This window comes from Ruditapes philippinarum, unplaced genomic scaffold, assembly GCF_026571515.1.
Source record: "Ruditapes philippinarum isolate M1 unplaced genomic scaffold, ASM2657151v2 ctg6747_1_1_1_1, whole genome shotgun sequence".
Classification (NCBI taxonomy): Eukaryota; Metazoa; Mollusca; class Bivalvia; order Venerida; family Veneridae; genus Ruditapes; species Ruditapes philippinarum.
This window is the reverse complement of record NW_026864510.1, coordinates 1-27,396: the sequence shown is the minus strand read 5'-3', so window position 1 is coordinate 27,396 and position 27,396 is coordinate 1. Positions and strand designations below refer to the sequence as shown.

Below are 27,396 nucleotides of genomic sequence, written 5' to 3'. Positions count from 1 at the left end.
TGTACAATAATAAATACGCATTAGTCAATATAAAAAAGCAATTTTCGACACGGAGAAAAAAGAAATACAACCTGGTGATATTGCATTTATTCCACACATGTTTCCCATTTTTGTTATAATTATACAATAGAAATTAATAATTATACTAGATTATATCTGTTTTATATTTTTTAAGAATCCTTTGTAACTCAGATAAGTAAGAGAAGACAAACAATGCAAATTCGACTCTAATAATTAATGAAATAAAGTTTAACCAACCATTGTTTCACAGACAATGCGACAGTGAAATATGATATGTCATAGTTAAATTGAATGCATACCTTAATTTACTTACCGTGTAAGCACTTCCGTAAAGTGACTCCGGTTGAATTTTATCATATTCTAATGCTCAAGTGTAAAAGTCGCAACTAGAATAATGAAAGAAATTTTATTCATTTTCAAAAATAAATTATTTTTAAAAATAAAATGACAAATTAAAGTCTGACCTCCAGGATATGAACAAAATGAAGACATGTTGGTGCAATTTAAATTTCAAAGACATTAAATTTCATTTTAAGATCAACTCAATATCAAGTATATTTCATTTGCAAGCTTTTATGTTTATTATCCCATAGAATAAAGTATCAGTAACAATTTTAATTTTTCAAGTAAAATCGAATCTCGTCTTTATTATAACTTAGTTGAAAATGTTATCCGTTTTAGAGATTTCCATGCACATTTCTTTATAAATGATTTACTTCCGCTCCTATTTTCCCGGTAAAAAATGAAATGATATATAATTAAATTAAATGGTATATACGAGCAACTGCCGAAGCAAGCTATTAAAAAGGAAGCTGTTGAAAGCATGCTAGTAAAAAAGGAAATGTTGAAAGACAAAATTGATTTAGCAGACAAAATATCCTGATGTCTCAGATTTTAGAAAAACTTAACTTTAGAAAATGACATCTAAATATGGCAATCAATAAAATAATTGAGTTACATCATATATCATACTTGTTTATATGATATGTAATTATACAAGACTTTAATTTTATGTTAAACTTTAACCACAGTTTTTAAGTTAAACCCGACGTACACATATAATAGTCAATGCCATTGGTGTGCACATTGGTAGTACTTTAGTCTTCAAATGGTTGAGTTAAATGGCAACATTGACGGAGCTTTAAGTATCAGAATACAATAACATCTCATTTAATATAAGGACATTTGATATTTCGTTTGTTCACAATTAATTAATTCCCTTTTTTTTCATATGCTTGCACATCATGTCGATTTCCGGAGAACGAAGTCGATATATATAACAATTAAATTGTACTGTATATATGAAATAATAGATTACATTAGGTTATAAGATTATATCTACATATTTGGATAATGTGATCAATATTGATAAAGAAGAGAGAAAAAAACATTATTTACGGGTATGCTAATACAAAATGAAGTAATTTTGTGGTGTTAAACCTATAATAACAGCTATTCCGCATTGTTTGAGGTACGGCGTCTGACGGATCCTTTTCCAACCTGAATATTTCTAAAAAATCTTACAAGATAATTGAAAATGTCGTTTATTAACGTGACACCAGAAAGTCATTTCCCAATCCAGAACCTTCCATATGGTGTGTTCTCAACGACTAGTAACGTAAGTTAGCATGACATCCCGTACTTTTGTCAAGATCTTGCGATAATTTTTTACTTGCCTTATGCGGCATCGCGAAAATATGTTACTTATTTAATATTTGGGCATATTTTTCAGGTTCTCATTTCCTGTAATAAGATATTAAATATTTTTAGTTTAATGCGTCAAATGTTGCAGAAAATTTAAATATTCAATTTTGTTTTAATGCGATACAAAAATAGTAAAAATCTATGTATTTTGTCAAGGTCATTTTTTATCCAATCAAAATACTGCTCATGTTCACACCCTCAAAAAAATTGCATGATATAAAATCTGGCACTTGAGTGAAAAATGTAACAAGTGGTGGAGCATGATTTTATATGAGAAGATGCTTTTTCTATTCCCTGAATCTCTTAACTATACTTGAAATAATTAACTGATAAAGTACTGAGATAAATATATGCATGCAGCAATCAACCTAATCAATTGCAGTCGGTTTATTTACCCAAAGACACCCCAAGACTACCATAGACAATCCCAAGACAACCGTAAGATACCCCAAGACACCCCTAGACTACCATAAGACTACACCAATACACCACAAGACCACCCCAAGACACTTTTACTGACATGTATTTTTAGCTCGACTATACGAAGTAGCCTGGAACCCCGTTGTATCGATCTAGTTATTTATAAATAACAACTGCAATTAAATAAATTTAACCTACCTGAATCTTTATTTTTTATCATTTATTTTGATCCTTTTCTGATAATATTTGCATGGCAAACATTACTGATACATAGTCTTTAGCTTGGAATATACGGATATTTGACGCCATGTCAAACAGATTGAAGAATTAGGTCACGCCATTATATCGATGCATTGTGAGAATTACTCAGCAAGTCAAAGTATGGAAAGCCTAAACCGTCGTTATGCAACATTTTTAGTCAATTAGAAACAAAGATGTCTGTCTTAAAAATTTCAACATAATTTTTTGAACTTTTAACAGTTTGTAACAGTCTGTAACAAGAACACATTATTTACAAGTCTATTTCTGCTTTCTATCTAATTATCTTTTTGCAGGCAGTGAGGGCATCTGAACTCACTTTTACGTCTTAACACTCGCACTGTGCTGCAAAATTTTAAATGAGTCCAGTGGGAACAGTGGTCACATTTTCCCCATGAAACAATAGTGACAAACAGGTGTTTATGTAAGTCTGCTGGCTCCCACCTATTACATACACAGCACCTCTCATCATCTGTTGTTTCATCTTCAGTTTCATCAGCATCTTCTGCCTCCAAATTGATTGGACCACCACTTTTTACAAGACCAGATGTGCTTGGTTTTGGCTCACCAGTACTAAGCTGGTTCTTGTGCTTCGTAGTACTGGTATTCTGCTTGACTGACGCATTTGTCAAAATTTCAATGTTCTTGTCAAGTAACAGATTACCAGAAACCTTAAATGGGGGGTACAAATTTTCTTTGTTTTGGCTTTACAGCCTTTTTGATTGTTCTTACTGAGAAGAAAGTGGTGGCAGGAGACTTATTTTGTGATTCAACAGAGGTAGTGACAATATTGGTGGAAGTTGTTTCATCATCACACTCCTTGACATTATCCTCAGACTCTTTATAAATAATTGATGGAGCTACTTGTGAGTCAGCAATATTTGTTTTATTAAAGGGAAATATGCCAGTACGTCTGAAAGCAGAGATGAGGTTTTCTGGTGTAAGAGCTTTAAGATATGGTTTAGATGTGAGCTGGGCAATGTCATACTTGGTTATATTTATTCCAGGATTAAGTTTCAAATATTTCTGACATTCGTGGTTGTACATTTTTTTAAAGGGTCCAAATATGCCAACATCTAGAGGTTGTGTAAGATGGCTGGAATGAGGAGGCAACACAAATAAAATACAGTCTAACTTGCCCATGCGACCACGTGTATTAAGCGACTTTTGTCTTAAACGACCACTTTAAATTCCCCCCGATCATTTTCTCTCTATATCTTTAATGTATTAAGCGACTTTTGCTCAACGCGACCAGCGACCGCTAATTAGTCACCTAATTGACATCAATCTTTTCATTAAACGACCACTTTTACCTGTCAAGTAATTGTGTTTTTGGAGAACGCCACCTTGTTAAGTCACAAGTGTCAACAATCAAAACACAACAATAAACGTGTGAAAAACTCTATTTCCCATACCGTTTTAGTGTATGCAAATGAAGTTAAGTAAAAGCGTGACGTGTATTATCCAATAATATCGGATAAACAATGCAACGCTCCGCCCATACTGAGATGGTGTATACGCTTCGCTTGTTGACATTTAGACTGCATTGAATTGACCTTGAACTTGATCAGCCATTAAATTAATCGTAACAAATAGATGTAGTTTGTTTATTTCAAATGAAAAAAATGCACAACAGAAAACGTCTTCACTAATAGGGTTTTCGTGTTGGAGACAAAGAAACACAACGGAGAAGTTAAAAAAATCTGGAAAAAATGTCAAACATGTACGTAATGGATCTTGAAACTGTTTTGTCAATAAATATCAGAAAGTTATTTTTTACATTTGCATCCATTTAGATTATCGGAACATACTTGTTTCAACATTTACATAAAAATGAAGTTGAAAAACAATCCCACCGAATAAAAAAGATGTCATTTATAAATTTTGACTTTTATATCACGCTGACTGTCTTAAGAGACCGTTTCATTAAGCGACCGTTTTGGGTGTTTCCCTTGCCCGGTCGCTTAATACACGTTTGACTGTAATATTATGTTCTTTGGCCCATTCAGCTAAAGTTAATGAAATGTGTGATCTGTGGCCATCATATAACAGGAGGGTAGGTGTGTCAGAATCAGTTGTTGCTGCATAGGAAATGAAATGTTTTGTCAGGTAATTCAAAAATACATCAGAGTTTGACCAACCAGTTTTCGACATCTCTCCTGCTGACCCTGGACATGACCCTTTCAGAAAATCTTCATTCCACCTCTGACCCAGAAATACATAATAAGGTGGTATACTTTGACCTAATGCATTTCCAGCAGCTATCAATGTGATTGTTGACGATCTAGCTGATGTAATATTTTGGGCTGTAGTATCTTTCTTACAAATTACTTTGGGAGGTGAATGTTCTGTATTTACACCGGTTTCATCTATATTAAAAATCTTGTTTGGTTTATCTTTAATATTGTTTGATATTAAGACTGTTTCAAGCTCTTCATAATATTTGTTAAGTGTTTCTCTTGAAGCTGATTTTGCCCTAGCAATGGATAATTTTTGTGCCTTTACGGTCTTAAGATCTGGCCATCTTTTGGTGAACCCATAAAACCAATTATCACTCAGTGACTTGTCAGCCCTTACAACTTTGCCCAAAGAATCTGCATAGTCCTTTGCCAAGTACTGAAGTGACATCTTGTTGTAGCCATATCCAATTTCAGCCATGTAGGTTATATGGTTGTACAACTTCTGCTCCTCTTCCTGAGTGAAAATGGTCTCATGGCCTACTTTAGCAGTTACTTTAACCCTGCCACTTATCCTGTCCCGCAATGTAGTTGGAGGTACAGAATACATCTTTGCAGCCCTATATGCAGAAATACCCTTCTGAGTGGCTTCAAATGCTCTCTGGAGATTAGATCTGTCATACAACAGACGTCTCTTCTTGACTTCAGGTTCCTAAAAATAGAAACAAGCATGAATGTTAATCTGTATCAACTCATGCTGTCTAATAAAGCTTTTTAAAGCAAAGCACAAGATGGAAAAGACGACAGGAACGGCTTTCCATAGTTTTATTTTTTGACAGGTGCACTCACGTGACTTATCAATGGTTGACATTTGCAGACGAACTTTGAAACAATTGCTGATAGGAGTTTTTTTTAACTTTTTATGCATGAAATATTTAAAATATATATGAAATTTAGGTTAAAATGTTACAGAAAATTACTTACCACTACTCGAAACATGATTTTGATGATTTCTACGGCAGAAAACGAAAGCGAAAGTATGACGTGACACTGTTGTAAATGTAAACAGTCAGTAGGTGGCGCACTTTGCAAAATATCGCGAGATTTGTAAATAGATCGATACAATGAATAGCACGATACAATGGGGTGCCACTATATATGGAGAGCTGTCCTACTCGCCCCGGCGTCCGCGTCCGCGTCCAGATTTTAGATTAAAGTTTTGGTGCAGTAAAATATTTTTCACTATAACTTTGTCATTTCTTAAGGTATCAACTTCAAACTTCAAATATATGTTCCTTATCATCAACCACATCTTATGTGACAAGGTTCATAACTCTAGCACCAATATTTTCAGATTTATCTCCCCTTGAACTTAGAATTTTCCTTAAAAAATACTATTTTTTACTGTTCCTTCTTTATTTCTTAAGGGATCAACCTCATACTTCAAATATATGTACCTTATCATCATCCCCATCTTATGTGACAAGGTTCATATAACTCTAGCACCAATATTTTCAGATTTATCTCCCCTTGAACTTAGAATTTTCCTCAAAAAATACAATTTCTTACTGTTTCTTCTTTATTTCTTAAGGGATCAACCTCATACTTCAAATATATTTACATTATCATCATCCCCATCTTATGTGACAAGGTTAATAACTCTAGCACTAATATATTCAGATTTATCTCCCTTTGAACTTAGAATTTTCCATAAAAAATACTATTTTTTACTGTTACTTATTTATTTTTAAAGGGATCAACTTCATACTTCAAATATATTTACGTTATCATCATCCACATCTTATGTGACAAGGTTCATAACTCTAGCACCAATATTGCAAGAATAATCTCCCCATAAACTTATATTTTTTTTACTAGAAAAATGTTATTTTTTCTAATAACTTTGTTATTAGTCCCCTACCGGTTTACCGGAGGGGACTTTAGGTTTTCCCTCCGTCCGTCTGTCCGTCCGTCCGTCCACAAAACTGGATCCCGCGATAACGCAAAAAGTACTGAAAATATTTTAATGAAACTTGATATATGGATAGATGGCAGTATGGAGATTATGCACGTCTTTTTCTTTTCTTCCTATGTTGAAAATTCTGGTTGCTATGGCAACAAATAGACTGAAAATATGGCAAATTTTACACATAACCTGAATCCCGCGATAACGCAAAAAGTACTGAAAATATTTTTATGAAACTTGATATATGGATAGATGGCAGTATGTAGATTATGCACGTCTTTTTCTTTTCTTCCTATGTTGAAAATTCTGGTTGCTATGGCAACAAATAGACTGAAAATATGGCAAATTTTACACATAACCTGGATCCAGTGATAACACAAAAAGTACTGAAAATATGTTTATGAAACTTGACATATGGGTAGATGGCAGTATGGAAATTATGCACATCCTTTTTTATCTGTCTATGTTGAAAATTCTGGTTGCTATGGCAACAAATAGACTGAATTTCAAGATTTCTGATTCTAGTTTTTAAGTTTTTTCACTATAAGTTCTTTATTTCTTAAGATATTTTCTTCAAACTTTAAATATAAGTTGCTTGTCATCAACCACATCATATGTGACAAGGTTTACAACTCTAGCACAAAATTTATCAGAATTACCTCCCTTGAACTTAAAATTTTCATGAAAAAAAACATTGTTTTTTTAATAACTTCTTTTTCTGAATGTATCTACTTCATACTTCATATAAATGTTTCTTATTGTCACTCAACATTTGTGAGTGTTCAATACTCTAGCAAGACTATTTCCAGAATTATGCCCCTTTTGAACTTAGACTTTTTTTTGAGAAATTGGTAATTTTTACTCCAACTTCTTCAATCATGATAGGATTTTAAAAATGTTATATTTTGATAACAGGGATGTTTAAAAAATAACTTTAGAGTGTCCTTCAGTCCGTTTGTCTGTGCATAAAAACTGTTTACTGTGATCACTTTTAAAGAACTTTTTCAACAAATTTACTTAAAATAGGAACCTAAGTGAATGGCCAATGGCCCTTCAGAATGTTGCTTGGGCTCTTACCGGTAGGGGACTTATGGATTGCTTGCAATACTATGATAATTGCTTGTTTTTAAAGGTATCTACCTCAAACTTCAAATACTTATTCCTTTGCATCAATTACATTTTATGTGACAATGTTCATAACTCTTGAAGCAATATTTACAGATTTATCTCTCTTTGAACTTAGGTTTTTCTTTAAGAAATGTAATAACTTCTTTACTTTTTAAGGTATCTACTTCAAACTTCAAATATATATTTCTTATCATTACTCAAATGTTGTGTGACAAGGTCCATAACTCTAGCATGACTATTTCTAGAATTATTCCCCTTGATCTTGGAATTTATGTTAACAAATATTATTTTTTTACTATAACTTAATACATAATTATACATAATTGATTTTTCTTTCATAGTTTTGTCCTCCTTACTGCGTCCAGTATTTTATTAGTCGAGCTTGGCTGTCTCCTGTGACAGCTCTAAGTGTTTAAACGGTCTTAACTTTACTTTGTTTACGGGAGGTAACTATGCGATTTCACATGTACACATTAAATTATCTCCCTTCATTTATTTCCCTGTATTTTTTAAATGTAAGGTTATAGATACATGTATATTTTTATTTTGTGCCCCTCATTTCGTTAGATTAATATAGTCTTAATAGAATTCAATAAAATTTATTTACAGTACAGCTCGCGCGGAATGTACTTTTTTCCTTTTCCCACCGTGGTACTTGGGAGGAAAATCGCCGAGAAACTCACTAAAACTCCGCAATTTTCGGAGGTGTAGCGGAGACAGAATTTTGCCGATTGCAGAGGTATTTTACTAAAAAAACAGTGTGTTTCAGTCCTCCGCGATTCTCTGTGACTTTTCTTTCAATTGGTGCAAATAAAATTCATAAAAATGATCAAAATAAAAGAAATTGTTTCTTGTAATACTTTCGATTTCAGCAAAAATATTATCCGTTACCTGGCCGGTTTTCCGGAACATTGCACACATGTTTAAATTTATACCTGTGACATAATAACAGAGATGAACATGTGTTATATCGTATGCATATGTATATTGCTTAAATTTGATGAATGCAGACTTTTTCATAATTTTATGAGACACCTATTATGCGTTGCCTTTCAATGAATTTATTTCAAACAATTCATGTTATAAATATTTGCATACAGTATACTAGTATTGTAAACTGACTGGAAAATAAAAGTGATTGTTGTTGTTGTAGTAACTGTATACGTTTTTAATGTTGTTTTTGTATTTATCTTCAATTCTATACATTTATAAACATGTTTATCTTGAGATCCATTGTCTCTTCGCATCATTTTATTTCAAACAAGTCATCTTTTAAAACAGTTAAAACAGTGATAATTGAAATAATGGATATATCTACATGCATATCTAGCTCCATGGCCTATTTCAAACATCTCTAATGCTCTTCAAAACATAAAAACCTTATATACACCTACAGTATCCTTGTCCTTAAAACAGCAACAACAAAACGGCCAAATAAAGTATAAAAACAAAATACGATGCAGACATTGATTCAGCGGTACGGTGTTCAAGAAAGTTGTTTCTGAGAAATACATGTACTAGGAATAATAAAAAAAATGGACCTACAAATTCCAAAACAAAAATAAATAAGACAATTAGTTTTTTAATGAAAAAGGAAAATTACTTTAATGAAAAAGTATAATTTCTAAATATAATATCAACTAATAAATAGTGATTTTCTTGGAGAATCTCCGCGATAACACCTTTACCCTCTCTACAACTCCGTGATTTTGGTCATGGGTGTTTCTCCGCAATTACTCTCAGAAAAACGCTGTGGATTTAAGGAGTTCGATTAAATGTCGATTGCAGAGGAAGCACAAAAATTGTACATTACACGTGAGCTGAACTGTAAATCACAATATTTTTTCTATAAAGAGCATATATTTAAAATATTTTAGTGATGATAAAAGCCCATACATAATTGACAATATTTGATGTAGGCCCCTATTGAACAGTAACAAGATGACAGGTAAATAATCAGTTATAAAACTTTCCCAATTTACCAATACATTTGGGGTAGTCCTGGGACAAAAAATATGTATATTTCTGTCCCAGATTAGTCTTGGGGTGTCTTGGGTTAAATAGACCAACCCAATCTATTGTATGACAGTTTATATAGTGTCAAAATGTTGCACAATTGTGGACCTAGATAGATAAGAACATCGTACATGTATAAGAAATCAAAAAATCCCAGAGATTTTTTTCAAAGAGAACATTACAGAGAGAATTACTATTATCAACTTTCAACATTGTTAATGTTACGGATCTTGTAAATGATACAGTAAGAATTCCCTTGGCTAGTAGTCTTTGAAGAAGAATTAACAGTAAACATGCAACATTTAAACTTCAGCTAAAAAACCCTTAAAACTTTGAGCGTGTTCAGTGTGGGGTTTTAGTCTAGTCCCTAAAGTCCCATGGGGGATCTTAGCCTGATCTTCTTCTTAACTTTTGTATCATATTGATTAAAAGTCATTTATTTATGAAATATTTGGTTTATACAGAATTCATTTGGTTCAATTATGTAGGAAACTATTAAGCTCATAGGCACACTTTCAAATCTGTTCCTGGAACCAACCTGTCCTTAGCTATGAGTGTAAAGTTTCTTGCTCAAGGAAAGAACAACTTGCCCCAGACGGGGTTTTAACCCATGTAGCTAGGGATCATTAGATTACTAGTCTGGCGCGGTAACGACTCGGCTATGCTGCCGCTTCAATGAAAAATGGAATATCAAGCCATTGAACAAGATGTTTTGGCTCTTGTTGTCATTAATTTTGCCTATACATACTTTATCAAATATACTCATTTTATGGACTTAACATAACTAATTTGTTTAACATATTTTAAATATTGTTGTTTTTTTCCAGCCAAAGCCCCGCATTGGTGTTGCTATTGGAGACCAAATTCTTGACCTTAGTGTTGTTAAAACATTGTTTGAAGGACCAGTACTGGCGAGCCAGCAAAATGTTTTTGAGGAGGTAAGTAATAGTGAATATTTCTTCGTAATAAAAAAATTATGTGTCATTTATTAAGCTATTGAAAATATTTTCCTTTTTAGCTCGACTATTCAATGAGAATAAGTAGAGCTATTGTAGTCACCCGAGCATCGGCGTCGGCGTCTGCGTCGGCGTAACCACTTATGTTAAAGTTTTTGTAATAGTTCAAATATTTTCAAAGTCCATTGACATATGGCTTTGAAACTTTGCACACTTGTTCACCATCATGACCCCAACCTGTAGACAGGAGGAGGTAACTCTATCAAGCATTTTGCCAAAATTATGCCCCTTTTTCGACTTAGAATTTACGTTAAAGTTTTTGTAATAGTTCAAATATTTTCAAAGTCCATTGACATATGGCTTTGAAACTTTGCACACTTGTTCACCATCATGACCCCAACCTGTAAACAGGAGGAGGTAACTGTATCAAGCATTTTTTTTTTACTATCAAGCACTAAGAATAGTCGAGCGTTGCTGTCCTACCAACAGCTCTTGTCTCATTTTCTTATCTGGCCACATTTTTATGAGTCCATTAAGCTCCCAAAATAAGGGAAATGTCATCTTCCCCAGCCTGTAAAAAAAGCACTTACCGGTAAGTTGTTTTCTTGTATTATATAGTGAAATTATACTTGCTGATGCATTTGCTAAGGTGGAACACATAAGTTGGGTTTTAATAATTTAAAATGCAACTTTATTTCTTGCTAGCTAATTAAGGTATTAATTACGGTATTAATTATGGTATTAGACAATTGTCTTAGCTGTCATAATTATAGGTCACTGATAGAGCTGTCATCGATAGAGACAATATCAATGTATCGTTGATGCGGTGGACAATACACTGTACAGAATATGTTTTAAACTGAAATCATTTAAACAGGTACAAAAGTGAATGACAGACAAGTAATTATAGGTTATTATAGATATATCAGTGTATAGTTGATTTTAGTCATCTGATATCAATGATATCATTGATATGCTTTACACTGAATCAATGACAGCTCCAGTCACTGACATAGAATACTCAATACAACATGACTGTATACTAATTTTTCGTTTCTCAGAAATGAGTTAAGTTAAAAGGAAATTTTATATTATTCAAACTTCAGAGCACTTTAAATGCCTTAATGGGATTGGGTCGTGCAGCCTGGACGGAGGCTAGAGAAACCATACAAGAAGATGTTGTCAGGCTAATGAACCCATACTCCGAGATAATGCTGCACTCAGGCAAAGGTAAGACTTGGTGCTAAGGCAAACTTAATGCAAAGCCGCAGTGTTTCTACTACTCTGCGTTTCTTGTGTTTTTGACGCAATAATTACACAATTGACACAATTAAATTTGCAAAGCGGGCTTTCTATGACACAGTCATAATTTACCTTAATTGGATGTCTTTTCATTAAGTTATTTCTCCTATTGTTAGCGCCATTCGGTTTAAAACAGCAATTATTGTTTGAGTATCCGAAAATTATTTATTTCTGGTAACTATGGGTATGTATAAATCAGGGTTTTCATTAAGAGGCGGCCGGCGGCCAAATTGGCCGCCTAGAACACGTTTTGGGCCGGCTAGAAATCCCGTAGATACCATAAATGAATACTTGGAAACTGCTTTGGGGGCTCGAAAATTTACGATTCGCTCCTTTCGGTAATTTTATGCATTTCCGCTAATTGCGGTTCACTTCCTTGGCGGCACTTAAACATCCAATATGGCGACCAAAAAACGAAAAATAGATCGCAAAATCGACGATTTTTTTAATTTTCAACCGAAATCAAGTAAGTTTTCTAAAGAATTCTATCGATTTGTTTTTCATGTTAAAATATATTTCGCAGTTTCAATTGTTTACCGTTGACAAATGTTTATTCTTTGGTAAAATTACATTTCGTAAAGCGTTAACTCGGCCCTGTACAAACTCGGCCCTCTAATAACAACATATCAATAATACGACGGATCCTTGTATAAAATTACAAACAAAATTATTCCCTTAAAATTTAAGTGAAGACAACAAATATTATCATAGCATTATCTTTATCTTAAATTGCAAGTATAATGAACCTACATCAGCAAATGTCACAAGTTTATTTTCTTAAAATATCTCAACTGCCCATTTCAACGAAATAAATAAAAGTTAATTATAGCTGGCTAAGTCGTATTATTTTAAAAATATTTCTCATTTTCTCATTATAATCTATATTTTATTACTTAGTCATGTTATTTTATAATTATAAATTCATCTTCTCATTATAATATAATCTAAATTGATACAAACAAAAATGAGTATTGCTATACTGTACAGTATATTTGGTTGTATTTGGGTATTTCGTGCTGCCACAAGAAAAAAATTGTAAAAACCTATCTGAAATAAACAAAACGTACGTTCAGCCTTTCTGTGCCAATTCACATACTTTCATCAATAACTCAAGGCTGTGTTAGTTTGAGGGCCCAGTTGACATATTTTTTTTTGCTATGAAAATTGATGATACTTTGCTTTAAAGATTTATGATAAAAAATTATGATGCATACTATTTGAAGTGATGATGCTTTACTATTTGAAGTGATGATGTTTGACTATGAAATTTGATGATATTTAACAATATGAAGTTTGAAATGATGCTGCTTGACTTTGAACAATGTTAAAATGTGATCATGTGAGAGTATGTAAAATGATGATTGTTGGCTATGAAAAGTGTTTATGTTTGGCTTTGAAAATTGATGATGTTGATTATAAATAATGATGATCAAGTATATCTTGGCTTGTTGTTTATTAACTTTCTACAGTTATAATTTGCAAATAGGTGTGACGGTTTAGCTCAAATGAAAAAAATTATTGTTAAACACTGTGTATAGTGAGTGACACAACTAACAATTATGAAGTGCATATTTCAGTGCCCCTGTTTCAAGCTTTTCCAGTAGTTTCCATAGTGTTTTTTTTTTCAAAAAATGATGCTAAACCAGAGTGGCTAAAGTAGCCCTGAAAGTGCTCAGAATGCAGGATTTTGCTTCCTGGATTTCAAAATTTTCAGGGGGGGCATGCCCCCGGACCCCCCTATCAGGCCTCCTTCAAACACATTTTGGCCTCTTACACAAAATCTTAATGAAAACCCTGTATAAATTGCTAACCGATTCTGTGCAGGTATCGGCACTGTGCAGGTATCGGCACTGTGCAGGTATCGGCATATTTTCTAACCAACTATTTAACGGTTCTACAAACAGTCGCTATGTACAGGATTTAGATATGTACGGTCTTGGTTAACAAGAGATTTGTGCATCTCATGTTAAATGTTTTAATGCAGATAAGCCTTGGTTCTTCATTAGAAGAAATAGCTTGCAGAAGAGAAGATATTTTAATCTATAAAAGTAGTAATTTTGACCAGACGAGTATATGAGCTTTTTTATCCAGAAGTGAAATTTGAAAGTATTTATTATGGCATCTACAATTTCAATAAGGCTTTCAACCTACCAGAAAATATTATGAAGTGTTTAAAAAGAAAGGAAAAAATGCATATGATCCATTTTCAATCAAAAACAAAATTTTTGACTGCTTAGATATTTCTTTGTTCATATTATAATCATTTAAAAGCTCATTTTATTTGTGAAATGCATTAGTCCCAATCATGCCTTGTCACTTGTAGCATACTTGTACTTGAATTTGATACTAATTTTGTAAACATCACTAAATTAAATATTAAAACTATGAAAGAAATGAGACAGACAAAGAAGTGGGGTGGGAGATAATGAATACACCAAATAATGAAATTGTTTAATAGTATCAAGAATATTTGGACCAAAGTAGGTATTCTGACATTTCACAAGTTAATGGGTGTATGTAACAAAGGGAAATAACTCTTAACAAACTTATCAACTAATTATAATTTCCTATATTACAGAGCGTTTGTATCTCAGACAGAAGCTGTCATGCACATGCCTGCTAAGATTGGAGATTACACAGACTTTTACTCATCGAAGAATCACGCCTTTAATGTCGGGGTGATGTTCCGTGGGAAAGACAATGCTTTGATGCCAAACTGGTAAGTTTCCAGTTTTGATTTATTTAAGGCGTATAAATCTATATATCTACTGCAAAAATTATTGTGTGAAATTTGAAAAAGATTTGAGAAGATATAATAGTGGGGGTATACCAATTCAATAAATTCAATTTGCCAGTTTATATATATAGTACATTTTCACTTCAGGACACATATCCCGGTAGGTTACCACGGCAGAGCTTCTTCTGTTGTTGTATCAGGTACACCAATCCGGCGCCCAAACGGCCAGACTAGACCTGATGATAGTAAGTTTAATCTTTGTTATATAGGATGTATTCAGCTCAGGGTTTTCTGTCGTGCACAGAATATGAAATTTGCCTCTTTAACTATAGTTATGTTATCAATGACATAATCAATGATGTATTTACCACATATGGGGGGCTGAGTGGTTAAGGTTTTTGACTTCAAACCACTTGCCCCTCTACGCTCTGGGTTCAAATCCCAACAGGGTCTTTAAATTCTTTCATGCAAGGAAGCTATCCAGCTAGCTTACAAATAATTGGTGGTCTACTCAGGAACCCGTTTGTGCCTGAAATAATGCATGGAAGGGCACCTGACGTCTTCCTCCACCAGTAAAGCCGGAACTTCACCATATGACCTATAATTTGTCAAAAATTTGTAAATATCAATAAAACAAAACAATAAAAACATTTACCACATGTAAGTATTTACCAATCACAGGGTAGATTTATATTTACCATGGATATGGCATCAGATTTTGCACCAAAGGGAGACAAAAATTTTGGACTGTGCTGATAAGGTCCTTGAAAGTCATAGAAAAGTCTGTGAATTTCATTCTAAGAAAAGTGTTGGAACCCTGTAGATATCTGTGGTAAATGGTTGGTGGGGACCTGAATATTTAAACGAATGATATGCTATAAGCAAGTACAGGCTGTCCAGCATCTCTTAAATTCCTTATTTTAGCCCTAAAATTTCTCAGATACTGCCCTTAAATTTGCCATAATTTTTTGTCAAAAGGTTTTGGACAGCCTGCAAGTATGCTATAAACAAAGAATTTTGGCAAGATAAAGAAGGGAAAAAATCAGGTCACCTAGCAAGTGATTCCTATAGCCAAGTGAATACTGTATTTGAGATCGCTGTGAGTTCCACTGTTTTGCTTTATAGAATGCTGCTCTGCAGAAGTTGCAATTGTTATATTTATAATCACTAATTGCAGTGTGATTCACCGTCCATCCATCTATTTCAGCCAAACCACCACAATTTACTAGTTGTAAATTACTGGATTTTGAACTGGAGATGGCATTCTTCACCGGCCCAGCGACTAAGCTAGGAGAAACTGTGCCCATAGAGAAGGCAGAAGATTATATATTTGGAATGGTCTTAATGAACGACTGGTCAGGTATGATGTTATGTCTTTGTATTTAAAGTGGAGTTCCGGTGGCAAAGGCTTCTCACTTCCGGTTCCAACAGGTTAAGGGAGTTAGTTTGAAACTGTTATATAAAGTCATCATCTCTGTTTTGATGTTGAGCTTGTAATTAAATTCCAGTGTTATTTTGTCCGCCGGTCCTTTTTTTTAATAAAATTGATCCAGGGTCGTATGAATTGTGAAAATTTGTGCTGAAATGCATTATTTATGAAAACTGTTAAAATTGAGCTTTTCAGTTGTTAAGTTTGGCTATAAAATTAAGTTGTAAAAACAGTCATAATGTGTTTAAAAAATGAATTGATTTATTAATGATGTTGTTCTCTTTTCATTCCTTTTTCAACTCACTTTTATTCTACTTCACATATTCGAAGAATACATAAGTGTTAGTACTGATGGTTTTCTTGCATTGTTTCAGGAATACAATGATGTTCAAAGATAACGTACATTGTACTCCTTCACTCTCTGCAGGGGGCCTACATGGCCGAGTGATTAAGGTCCTTTAATCCACTTGCCTGTCACTGCTGTGTGTTCAGATCTCACCAAGGACTTCAAATTGATTCTTTTATGTGAGGGAGCTATCCATCTAGCTTAAAGAGCATCAGTGGTTCTACCTGTTGGGCTTTAAATAATGCAGGGAGTGGCACCTGACGTCTTCGTTGACCAGTACAACTGGAAAGTCACCATATGACCTTCAAAGTGTTGGCGCAATGTTAAACCCAATCTAATTTTCTTTTTACTCTGAAGTCATGTTTTTTCAATGCATAAAAATATAAAAGTTCATATTAAATTTTTAGCTAGAGATATACAGAAATGGGAGTATGTGCCCCTTGGACCATTCCTAGGTAAAAACTTTGGGACAACAGTATCTCCATGGGTGGTTACCATGGATGCATTAAAGCCTTTTGTTGTGAAAAACGTGGAACAGGACCCAAAACCACTACCATACCTTACCCATGAGGATGATTTTAATTTTGACATCAATCTTGAAGTATCTCTGAAATGTAAGTGTAACTTTGACTGGTTCTGATATTTTAATTCAGATAAATTGAAATTGTTTGATAATTGTATATGCTAAGTGGTTTATTTCAATCTAATCTATGCATAGTAAATATGTTTCATAATCATTTGTTGAATATAAGGCTCACATGAACTGTTGATATTGTGAAATGTACATGTTGGTATGGGCTGGTGGCAGTCAATAAATTGTGTGTTTGTTTGCTTTTAAAAGAGAGATTGTTGACCGGTGTTACCTTTGAACTAAATGATAGTAAATTTTGGATTTTTTTTTGTATGTATGTAATGTCCTGTATTTGTGTTTATTCCAGGTGACAGTTTGTCTACGCCTAAAACTTTATGCCGCAGTAATTTTAAATACATGTACTGGACAATGAAACAACAACTTGCTCATCACACTGTAACAGGCTGCAATATCAATCCAGGGGACTTAATGGGCTCTGGCACAATATCAGGGGAGGTAAGTCTGCAATATTTATTATCCCTTAAATATCTATGAAAATCATAAGGATAAAAATCTGGAAAAGGATCATATTAGAAACATCAAGGGAGGTAAGTCAGTGCGTAATATGAATCATAGGAATCCACCTTAAACTTTATCCAGGGAGATAAGTGTGGAATATTGAACTACATCAAGGGCAGTAAATGTGTAATATCCTAGTCACTGGAATCTATGTCAAGGGAGGTAACTGTGTATATCTAGCCACCTGGATTTATATCAGGGGAGAAAAATATATTTCCTGTCAGAAAGTTATTTTATTATTTAAAAAAAAGGAAGAGCCAAACATTATTGTATAAATATTTTATTTTTTCAATAGTAATGTTGCATATTTAATTTCAACAATTGTTTTGTTGAATGTATATTGTATATATGGGTAGAATTAAGCAGGTAAATACCATTCTTTTATCATATATAATGTTGGAAACATTAATGGTACAAGATGTTATATAATCAACATTTTATTACATATTATAACTACGTATTAAATTTAATATACACATACATTTGACAGACAGAGGATTCCTATGGTAGCATGCTAGAATTGTGTTGGAAAGGGACCAAACCTATTGACCTTGGTGACGGCGTGACGAGAAAGTTCCTTCAAGACGGAGATGAAGTTATCATGACAGGTTGGTAAATAGCATAAAAAATGGCGGTGTGGCCAAGTGGTTGACTGGCCAGACTATAAATCTAAGGATTGCTGACCACATGGGTTCAAACCCTGTCAGGTGCTAGCCATTGTTTCCTTGAGCAAGAACCTTTAATAATGCTTGGTACTGGTTGGTTCCAGGAATGGATTTGAGAGTGTTTCAATAAGCTTATAGCTTGCAACACAATCAAGCTAAAATAATTTGTATAAACTTAATAGCATAAAAGTCTTACTCGTATTTAATTCACATTTTGGGAAAAGATTGTGGGGCTCATATTTTGGGCAATGTGGCAGGGTTCATCTTCATCTTATGGGGAAAGATAGAGAGGCCCATCCTATGGGGGAAAAGTAATTAGGCCCAACTTGTGGGATAGTATGGTGGAGCCTCTTTTGCTCTTTTGTGGGGAGTGATGTTGGGGCATCTTTTTAGGGGATGGATGGTGGGACCTCTTTTTGTTGGGAGGGTTGGTGGACCAATCTTGTGAGGGAAAGGTTGAATAGGTCTATCTTTTTTAAGGGATTTACTACTGAACCCTTATAAAAAAATAAAAAATTGTACAAAGTCATCTAAAAGTAGTCCTGGGCGATCACTCTGAAACTAGTATATTCCTGAATATCAATAAAACCTTGATCATATGGTTAAGATATTTGTAAGTCCTAAAATCGCTGGATCGCAATTCACATAGTATATTATTAAAAACATTTTAATAACTCTTTCATTAATGTATAAAAATTATTGAATAACTTATTTTAGCTTCTTTATAATTTCTTGTAAACAATTAGATGGTAAGTGGTTCGATTAGTGAATAGTATGGTCTGAATCATGGATGAGATTAAATCACAACATAGCAGGTGATTGCACAGACTGCAAAAGTGACACCAACTTTAAGATGTTATGCAATTTAATTTTCATCCTATTTTTACAGGCTATGGTGAAGCGAATGGCTACAGGGTTGGATTCGGGACCTGTTCCGGCAAAGTCCTACCAGCTGCGCCTATATAAAAACCATGGAACATTTTATGTAAGACTATGAAATAGTGGTGACAAAAGCAATGTGGTTTTCTTTAACTAATTCAGGGACATGGTTTGAAAAAAATGAATCTCCAGAAATAATAATGATGTGTTGATGATGATAATTCAAGGGAACAAAGTGTATGAAAGTCCATGGAAATAGTTAATTTAAAGGAACATTATATATTTGAAAGACCATGGAAAAAGTTAATTGATTGGAACATTATATATGAAAGTCCATGGAAAAAGTTAATTGATTAGAACATTATATATGAAAGTCTATGGTGAAAGTTAATTGATTGGAACAATATGTATGAAAGTCCATGGAAAAAGTTAATTGATTAGAACATTATATATGAAAGTCAATGGCAAAAGTTTATTAAATGGAAATGGAACAATATGTATGAAAACCCATTGAAATAGTTATTTTATAGGAATATTATGTTTGAAAGTTCAATGAAAAAAGTTAATTTTAGGAACATTATGTGTGAACATCTATGAAAAGATTTAATTTATAGGAATATTATGTATGACAGTCCATGGAAATAGGTAATTCATGGGAACATGTTGTGTAAAAGACCATAGAAATTTATGAATCTCCCTAGCAATATAGTTTTGAATGATTACAATAATGTAACCATGATATTATGTGATAACTCATGGTGGAAATGTTTATGAAAATGTTTAGTAAAAGTCCATGGAAATATGAATCTCATTTAATTAAAGGTTTACCCTACTATTTTTGCAACAAAAGTTCTAGAAATTTAAAAAAAAATGTATTTCCATGGTTATGGTGGTTTAATAATTTGTTATAGCAACATATCAAAAAGATATTTATGGAAAAAGTAACTAGAATCTACATAGTAATAGTGTTTTGAATACTTGTCAAGGACACAGGTCTTAAATAATTTATGGAATGATCTCATTTATTAGAAAAGGACTTATAGTCAGTCATAATTCAGTATTCATACTCTAATGTTTTTATGTACTTTCATTCTTTTTTTTAACCACAATCTAAGAAAACTTACAAAGAAATACTGGGTTATTAAAATTTGGATTGAGGTCAAATAAATTTTATTATCAGGTCAAATGAACTAAAAAAAAAAAATCAAGGCAGGGGAGGTAACTATTGCCCCTGTTAATAGACTTACTCTAAGAATATTAAGAATATTTGGGGGTTTCCCAGCTATTAACGTAGGTACAAACAAACTTTTACGGTAACCGCTTGGAAAATAAGCGAAACAGGTTGACTTATCTATTGGGAAGGGTATTGCACAGTGAAGCTATAAAGGAAAAAGTGAGTTTGTATTTTACATTTTCCATTTTAAAACTGTCATTCCATTTTTGTGTCGCCTTAAAAGGCGACATATAGGGGTTACTTTTGTCAGCGGCGTCCGTGTTGGCGGCGTCGTTGTCGGCGTCCCCTAAAGCTTGTCCGGAGCATAACTCAGTCACTATAAGTCTGAGTGACTTCAAACTTGGTATGCATGCTTCTTTCAATAACCCGAAGTGCAGTGCACAAGGACCAGTACTTTGCAGTTCTTAATTTTTGAGTTATTGCCCTTTGTTAATTTTTTCATACTTTAATTTTGTATGGGCCATTTCTCTTCAACTATAAAAGCTATGGACTCGAAACTTCATAGGATGATAGATCTCATTAAGAAAAAGTGCAGTGCACAAAAACCGGTACTCTGCATTTCCTAATTTTTGAGTTATTGCCCTTTGTTAATTTTCATACTTTATTTTTGTCCGGGCCATTTCTCCCAATGTATAAAAGCCATGGACTTAAAACTTCATAGGATGATAGATCTCATTAAGAAGAAGTGCATTGCACAAGAACCAGTACTCTGTATTTTTTTATTTTTTGAGTTATTGCCCTTTGTTAATTTTCATACTTTTTTTTTGTCATGGTCATTTCTCCTAAAGTATAAAAGGTATGGACTTGAAACTTCATAGGATGATAGATCTCATTAAGAAGAAGTGCAGTGCACAAGAACTGGTACTCTGCATTTCTTAATTTTTGAGTTATTGCCCTTTGTTAATTTTCATACTTAATTTTTGTCCAGGCCATTTCTCCGAAAGTATAAAAGCTATGGACTTGAAACTTCATAGGATGATAGATCACATTAAGAAGAAGTGCAGTGCACAAAAACCAGTACTCTGCAGTTCTTAATTTTTGAGTAATTGCCCTTTGTTAATTTTCATACTTTAATTTTGTCCTGGTTATTTCTCTTCAACTATAAAATCTATGGACATGAAACTTCATAGGATGATAGATCTCATTAAGAAAAAGTGCAGTGTACAAGAACCGGTACTCTGCACTTCTTATTTGTGAGTTATCACCCTTTATTAATTTTCATACTTTATTTTGTCCAGGCTTTTTCTCATAAATTATAAAAGATATGGACTTGAAACTTCATAGAATGATAGATCTTATTGATAAGAAGTGCTGTGCACAGAAACTGCTTCTCTGCACTTATTATATTTTGAGATATTACCCTTTGTTAGTTTTCATATTTCATTTTTGTCCTGGCCATATCTCCTAAACTATATTGTTCACAAGGCGACACATCCGACTCGCGGAGTTCTAGTTTTATACACTGCTTCTGTTTTGTCTGGTTCCCTGTCCTATTATGGGCCCCGCAGAACTGGCAGGAGAACAGTCTACGTATCTGTTTTCAATCAGAATTTCTCAGCTTTTGTCGTAATCTTGTAATTTGAAAAGTGTCAAACGATTTGTTAATTTCCCACTTCTGACAAAAGTTTTCAAAACCATCACTATTTAGAAGGTACTCTCGTTACCATATAGCTGCTCTTCCTGCTCACTATAAAGAATTTTTAATTCTATTGCTGGTGAAAAATGAAGCAATCATATTAAACCAGTACATTGTGCATTAGAAATCATTATATATTTTGATTTTAGAGGATATTCTTTTCCTTTTCCTTTTCTTATTATTGGATGGTGAGTCATTTGTTTTTGATAGACAACTTTATTTTGTGCTCTAATCATGTGTTGTTAATGAACAAAATTGTAATGTTTTTTGTTGTGTGTATTTTCTTATAATAATCTTAAAAATCTTAATGTTAAGTGATACCTTAATAAACAATTTATGACAACTGATTAATTAGGTCATGTTTTCCATGTTTCCCTGACACACCGGCATCTCTTTACTACCCTTTTGGAAAAATGTAATCAAAGCAGATTTAATTATTAGCTCACCTGTCAGGAAGTGACAAGTTGAGCTTTTGTGATCACTTTTTGTCTGGCGTCCGTCCGTTAACTTTTACTTTAAACACTTTAAACGTTAACTTTTACTTTAAACACTTTAAACCTTAACTTTTACTTTAAATACTTAAAACGACATCTTTTTGTCTGGCGTCCGTCCGTTAACTTTTACTTTAAACACTTTAAATGTTAACTTACTTTAAACACGGATTTATATAAATCCGTGCTTTAAACACGTAAAACAACATCTTTTTGTCTGGCGTCCGTCCGTTAACTTTTACTTTAAACGACATCCCCAAACAACATCTCGTAAACCTCTAAGCCAATTTCATCCAAACTTCACAGGAATTTTCCTTTGGTGGTCACCTTTGAATATTGTTCAAAGAATTTAATTCCATACAGAACTCTGGTTGCCATGGCAACTGAAAGAAAAAATTTAAAAATTCTTATTTTAAAAACCCAAAGAACTAGAGATCAGATATTTAGCATGAAACATCTTCTAATGGGTGTCTACCAAGTTTGTTCAAATAAAAGCCCTGGGGTTAAAATTGGCCCCGCCCTGGGGGTTATTCATTTTCTTTATATGTATATATATTAAAATCTTATGCGTTTACACATGCACTATTTCAGATACAAATATGAACTTTGTGATAAGAGTTTAAGATTTAGATTTTATATCTGCTTTTTATCTTGTTCTTTGTCATAGAGATTTTTTATATATAAGTGAGCGATTTCAGGGCCATCATGGCCCTCTTGTTCCATTTCTAATTACTATAAATGGATTGCTCATCATTTCGTTGTATAGGAACATAACTTCGTCAATGTAAGAGGCGGTAAATGGACTTACTTTTCCTCGTTACATTAAAACATTTAATTGTAGAGAAAAAGATTGTAAATGGACTTACAACAATAAAATCTTACCATGTCCACTCATTTGGTCTAGTGCACTAGAAGTGCATATGGTGTGCACTTCTAGTTCAGGTCTAGTGCATGAGAAGTGCACATGGTGTGCACCTCTAGTTAAGGTCTAGTGCATTAGAAGTGTACTTCTAGGTCAGGTCTATTGCATTAGAAGTGCCCACGGTGTGCACTTTTAGTTCAAGTCTCGTGCATTAGAAATGCACAAAGGTGGGAACCTCAGTTTGAACTTGTCACTTCGGAAATAACTTTCTCAATGTAAGAGGTGGTAAGTGGACTGTCATTTTGAAAACTGCCTTTCTCAATATAAAAGATGGTGAATAAGACTTGTCCGGCTGTAACATTCGAGCATTTAAATTTAGAGGATTGTAAATGGACTTGCCCGAATGTCATTTGGTAATTTGTGTCCTGCTGTCACATTGGTGTTGGATTTTGTCAATGTAAGAGATGTAAACGGACTTGCCCTCCTGTAACTTTGGAACTTGTCTTTGAAAGATACTGCAAATGGACTTCCAATCTTGTGACTTGTAACTTAAAAGGATGTTAATCGGACTTATACACTTACGACAGACCGGTGGGGACACTGAAAGGCATTTATTCATTCCCGATTTCATTTTCATGGTAATACATAGATAAAATCTAGGTCATTCTACAACATTTTAAGACATCAAGGTCAAATATCAACACTTTTTATGATAACAAGGTCAAATACATTGTAACACCATGATCACGATGTCAAGGTCAAACAATAACAGTTTGATGGCATAAGAGTCAAATAAAAATACTTTCGTAGTATCAAGGTCGAACAACAACACTTTGCTGGCATCGAGGTCAAAGAACAACACTATTATGATATCAAGGTCAAACAAGAACTTTATCATGGTCATACACAGACACCATCAATGTCAAACAACAATGCTCTCATAAAAAAGCTTTCATTGTTACAGTTCGGAAGTTACAGTCCGGTAGAGATTTTATTCTATGAATCAAGTTGTTATATTTTATAAAATGAGCCAGCCCGCATAGCACAATCGACTTGTAATCTCGACATTGAGGGTTCGATTCCCGAGCTGGCCTACTAAAATTACTAATCAGTCCTTCGCATGAGTTTTTAAATCGACGTCCCGTGTATGTGTGCTTTAGCACTTGGCACGCCAAGGAACCAGAAGAAGCTTTTGGAATTTGGGCATCTTTTTGTATCTGTATCTTGCACTATCCTCAAAAATCTAAAATGACTAATATTCTTCTGAAGAACTCGCCCATACATGTATTGTCAACCAGTGGCGACTGGCGAGTATAACTAAACTCAAATACACACAATTTATAAAATCATTTTAGTATGATATTGATTTTCAACAAAATGAATATTCATTTATTTTTTATAATAATGGTTGCCTCTTTGTCACACATATATGTTATGATAGTTTTTCTCGCAGAACTATGACACTTAAAGAACACCATACTTTGTAAAATGAACTGAAGAGCTATTTATTTATTATCAATAAGCATATCTTATATAGAACGTGATTGTTCTTATCTTTCATCCATGTAAGTCTTTAACAATTGCACTGAGGGAGAGATTACAAAATTCAATATGGGTGAGCTCTCTTTTTTTATCTCGTAGGAACACATTATTTTCCATGGTGTGCAGCGTCCGGGCTTGTGGGCGTTTGAAGCTAATGCTATATCGTGTGTACATGGCTACGGAAATCCGACCGAATCAAATCTGATATAAAGACACGATTAGCACTTAAATGAACTCGTACTTTCGAAAGAGGGAAGTAAAATTTATTAGTTTATATTAGAAATATTTTATTTAAACCATTTTGCTCATATCTTACATACAATGATAACTTACACAATAGGTACAAGATGCACGAAAAAAAAATATGAAAGAAAACAACAACAAAAACACCACCACCAACAACAACAACAACAGTTTTTTACTAAACACAAAATTAATGTATAATTATTTTCGAATAACGCAACATATGTTTTATTAATATACATGTATATTGCTTGAAAATCTGCGGCTCAAAAATACTTATTTTATTGCCTATTATGGTTTTAAAGATTTTATGGTCTAATATATATTATAAAATTATAATATATTATTGGGTACAGTACTGAGTTCTATTTGACTGGTACACAGTTGTCAAATCTATATTGGTCGAGACACTGTCATAGACACAGAGTGCCTTTCATGCTCAATACCATTGGCTTAAGCACAATTTTATATTTGAATATCTGAAAGGCAGCACACTTACGAAGTGTTAAAACATGTGTTTTCCCAAATTGAATCAGGGACTTTGTATTAAACAAATTTTGTTTTGTATTATATATATTATTTATGATATGATGATCTAAAAGTATAACCTAAATGAGACAACGAAATTAAGAAATGCAGTTATTGAAATGGTCATCTAGGTTGGTTTAAACATATTTATTTAAGCTCGATTGCGAAAAAAGTTCGTGCAACTTATATAGTAATCACTTTCGAGTCCGCTTCCTGGAACCAACCAGTACTAGTGTCATAATGACGAAACATGGTCTTGACCCGAGTAGGGCTCGAACCCATGATCTCTGGGTTGAGAGGCAGACATCTTAACCACTTGGCCACCGCTCCCCTTGGCCACCGCTCCCCTTATCTAGTTAATGAGTCCAACGTAAATCCATCTGGTAAAGCAGACACTGTAAAACACATTTATAATACATTAACATATCCTATATTAGGTTGATTAAAAATATCATATATAAATATTTTAGCCAGCCTACCCCCCCCCCCCCCACCCCACCCCCACCAAAAAAAAAATGAAGGGAGAAAAATCTGTATAAGTGTCGCAGTGGGCATGATAATCGTCAATAAATCAGAAATAAAATAGCATAAATTAAATATGTTAGATACATGTATAGGTCATGACTACTTTTAGCTGACATTTATGAAGATAAAGAAGTACAATGTAGAAGTATTGTCATAACAGTCTCGCTGACGTATGGTTAACTTTTTCGTTAAAGCAGGTCGTCTCCAGATCCAATTCATATTTTCGTGAACATTTTGAAAATGCATTTAAATGTGTAATTTTGTGAAGTAACCAAACAGAAGCAATTTATATATCATCAAAATAATTATCAATTATTGATTCACCAAAAAGGTGAGGTAAAAAATATACATTTTTTTTTACTTTTATTGAGACTTGATGGTATACGTTATTTTTTCAAAATTGTAAAAATTGTTTGAAAACCAGTTATATCGTTGTAATAGATGTAACTTTTGTGTTTAAATATTAAAATAGTTTTGATAGAGTGTTTACAGGGGCGTATCACGTTGGGGGCATGATGTGACCCCCGAGCGTCTGTGTGCGCTTAGGATGACGTCATTTCGCCGTTGTTATTAAAGTTGTAAATTCATACGCTATTGTAAGAAAAAATATGGATGAAATGACATTCATTTCCATGAATAAATATCTCATTTAGGTAAACCATTTTAATTATGAATAATATGCAATATAAAATATCTGACATATGTTTGCGGTTCGGATCGAAATATCCGTCCCTCGGAGGCCCGCCCATGGGCGGTAACTCAACAAGCCTCGTTACCGCCTAATGGACAGGGTCACTTCGGGACGGATATTCTGGTCTGAACCGCAACATATGCCAGATATTATTATTCATTCATTTTCAAAGTTTTTATGAAAATTAGCTTGAATCGTTGGAATGCTTCTTTTTATTATTATAATGGTATATGATTTTTTATATTGCACAATGACTTACCAAAATACTTATATATTGAAAGCCACCCATTATTTTTGCAAACACGTCTATTTAGATAGGTCTAACCATTCCATTATGCGACCAGTTTTGATTATGGGTAAAATCTGAAGAATAATGGGAAATTTAGGACTGACTTGTGTTGCAAGCAGTCGGGACATCTCGGCTATCGTATCAATCGCAACTTTTCGGCCCTTTCCGTCAGTCTTCGTTTAAGATAATAGCCGAACCCGT

General features: G+C 33.5%; 2 protein-coding genes across 2 annotated transcripts; one reads left to right on the top strand and one right to left on the bottom strand.

Moving 5' to 3' along the window:
• Positions 1–1,480: 1,480 nt before the first annotated feature.
• LOC132725829 (fumarylacetoacetase-like) lies at positions 1,481–22,371 on the top strand. Its single transcript, XM_060711014.1, is given in 11 exon segments — positions 1,481–1,639; positions 10,518–10,628; positions 11,753–11,821; positions 11,824–11,876; positions 14,527–14,667; positions 14,833–14,930; positions 15,893–16,045; positions 16,868–17,074; positions 17,399–17,547; positions 18,101–18,218; positions 19,165–22,371. Coding segments are annotated over 11 exon segments (1,257 nt in total). The 5' UTR covers positions 1,481–1,558; the 3' UTR covers positions 19,242–22,371.
• LOC132725831 (uncharacterized) lies at positions 2,682–5,715 on the bottom strand. Its single transcript, XM_060711017.1, has 3 exons — positions 5,565–5,715; positions 4,375–5,292; positions 2,682–3,074 (listed from the first exon to the last, which is right to left on the bottom strand). Exons 1-3 carry the CDS (start codon positions 5,577–5,579, stop codon positions 2,682–2,684), a joined length of 1,326 nt encoding a protein of 441 aa, XP_060567000.1. The 5' UTR covers positions 5,580–5,715.
• Positions 22,372–27,396: the final 5,025 nt, after the last annotated feature.

What these genes read in the sequence shown, in the direction of transcription:
- LOC132725831 (XM_060711017.1), bottom strand. An exon ending in ATAATATTACAGTCAAACGT is followed by an intron (nt 3,075 to 4,374) that starts GTATTAAGCGAC and finishes CCCCCATTTAAG; the next exon opens with GTTTCTGGTAATCTGTTACT.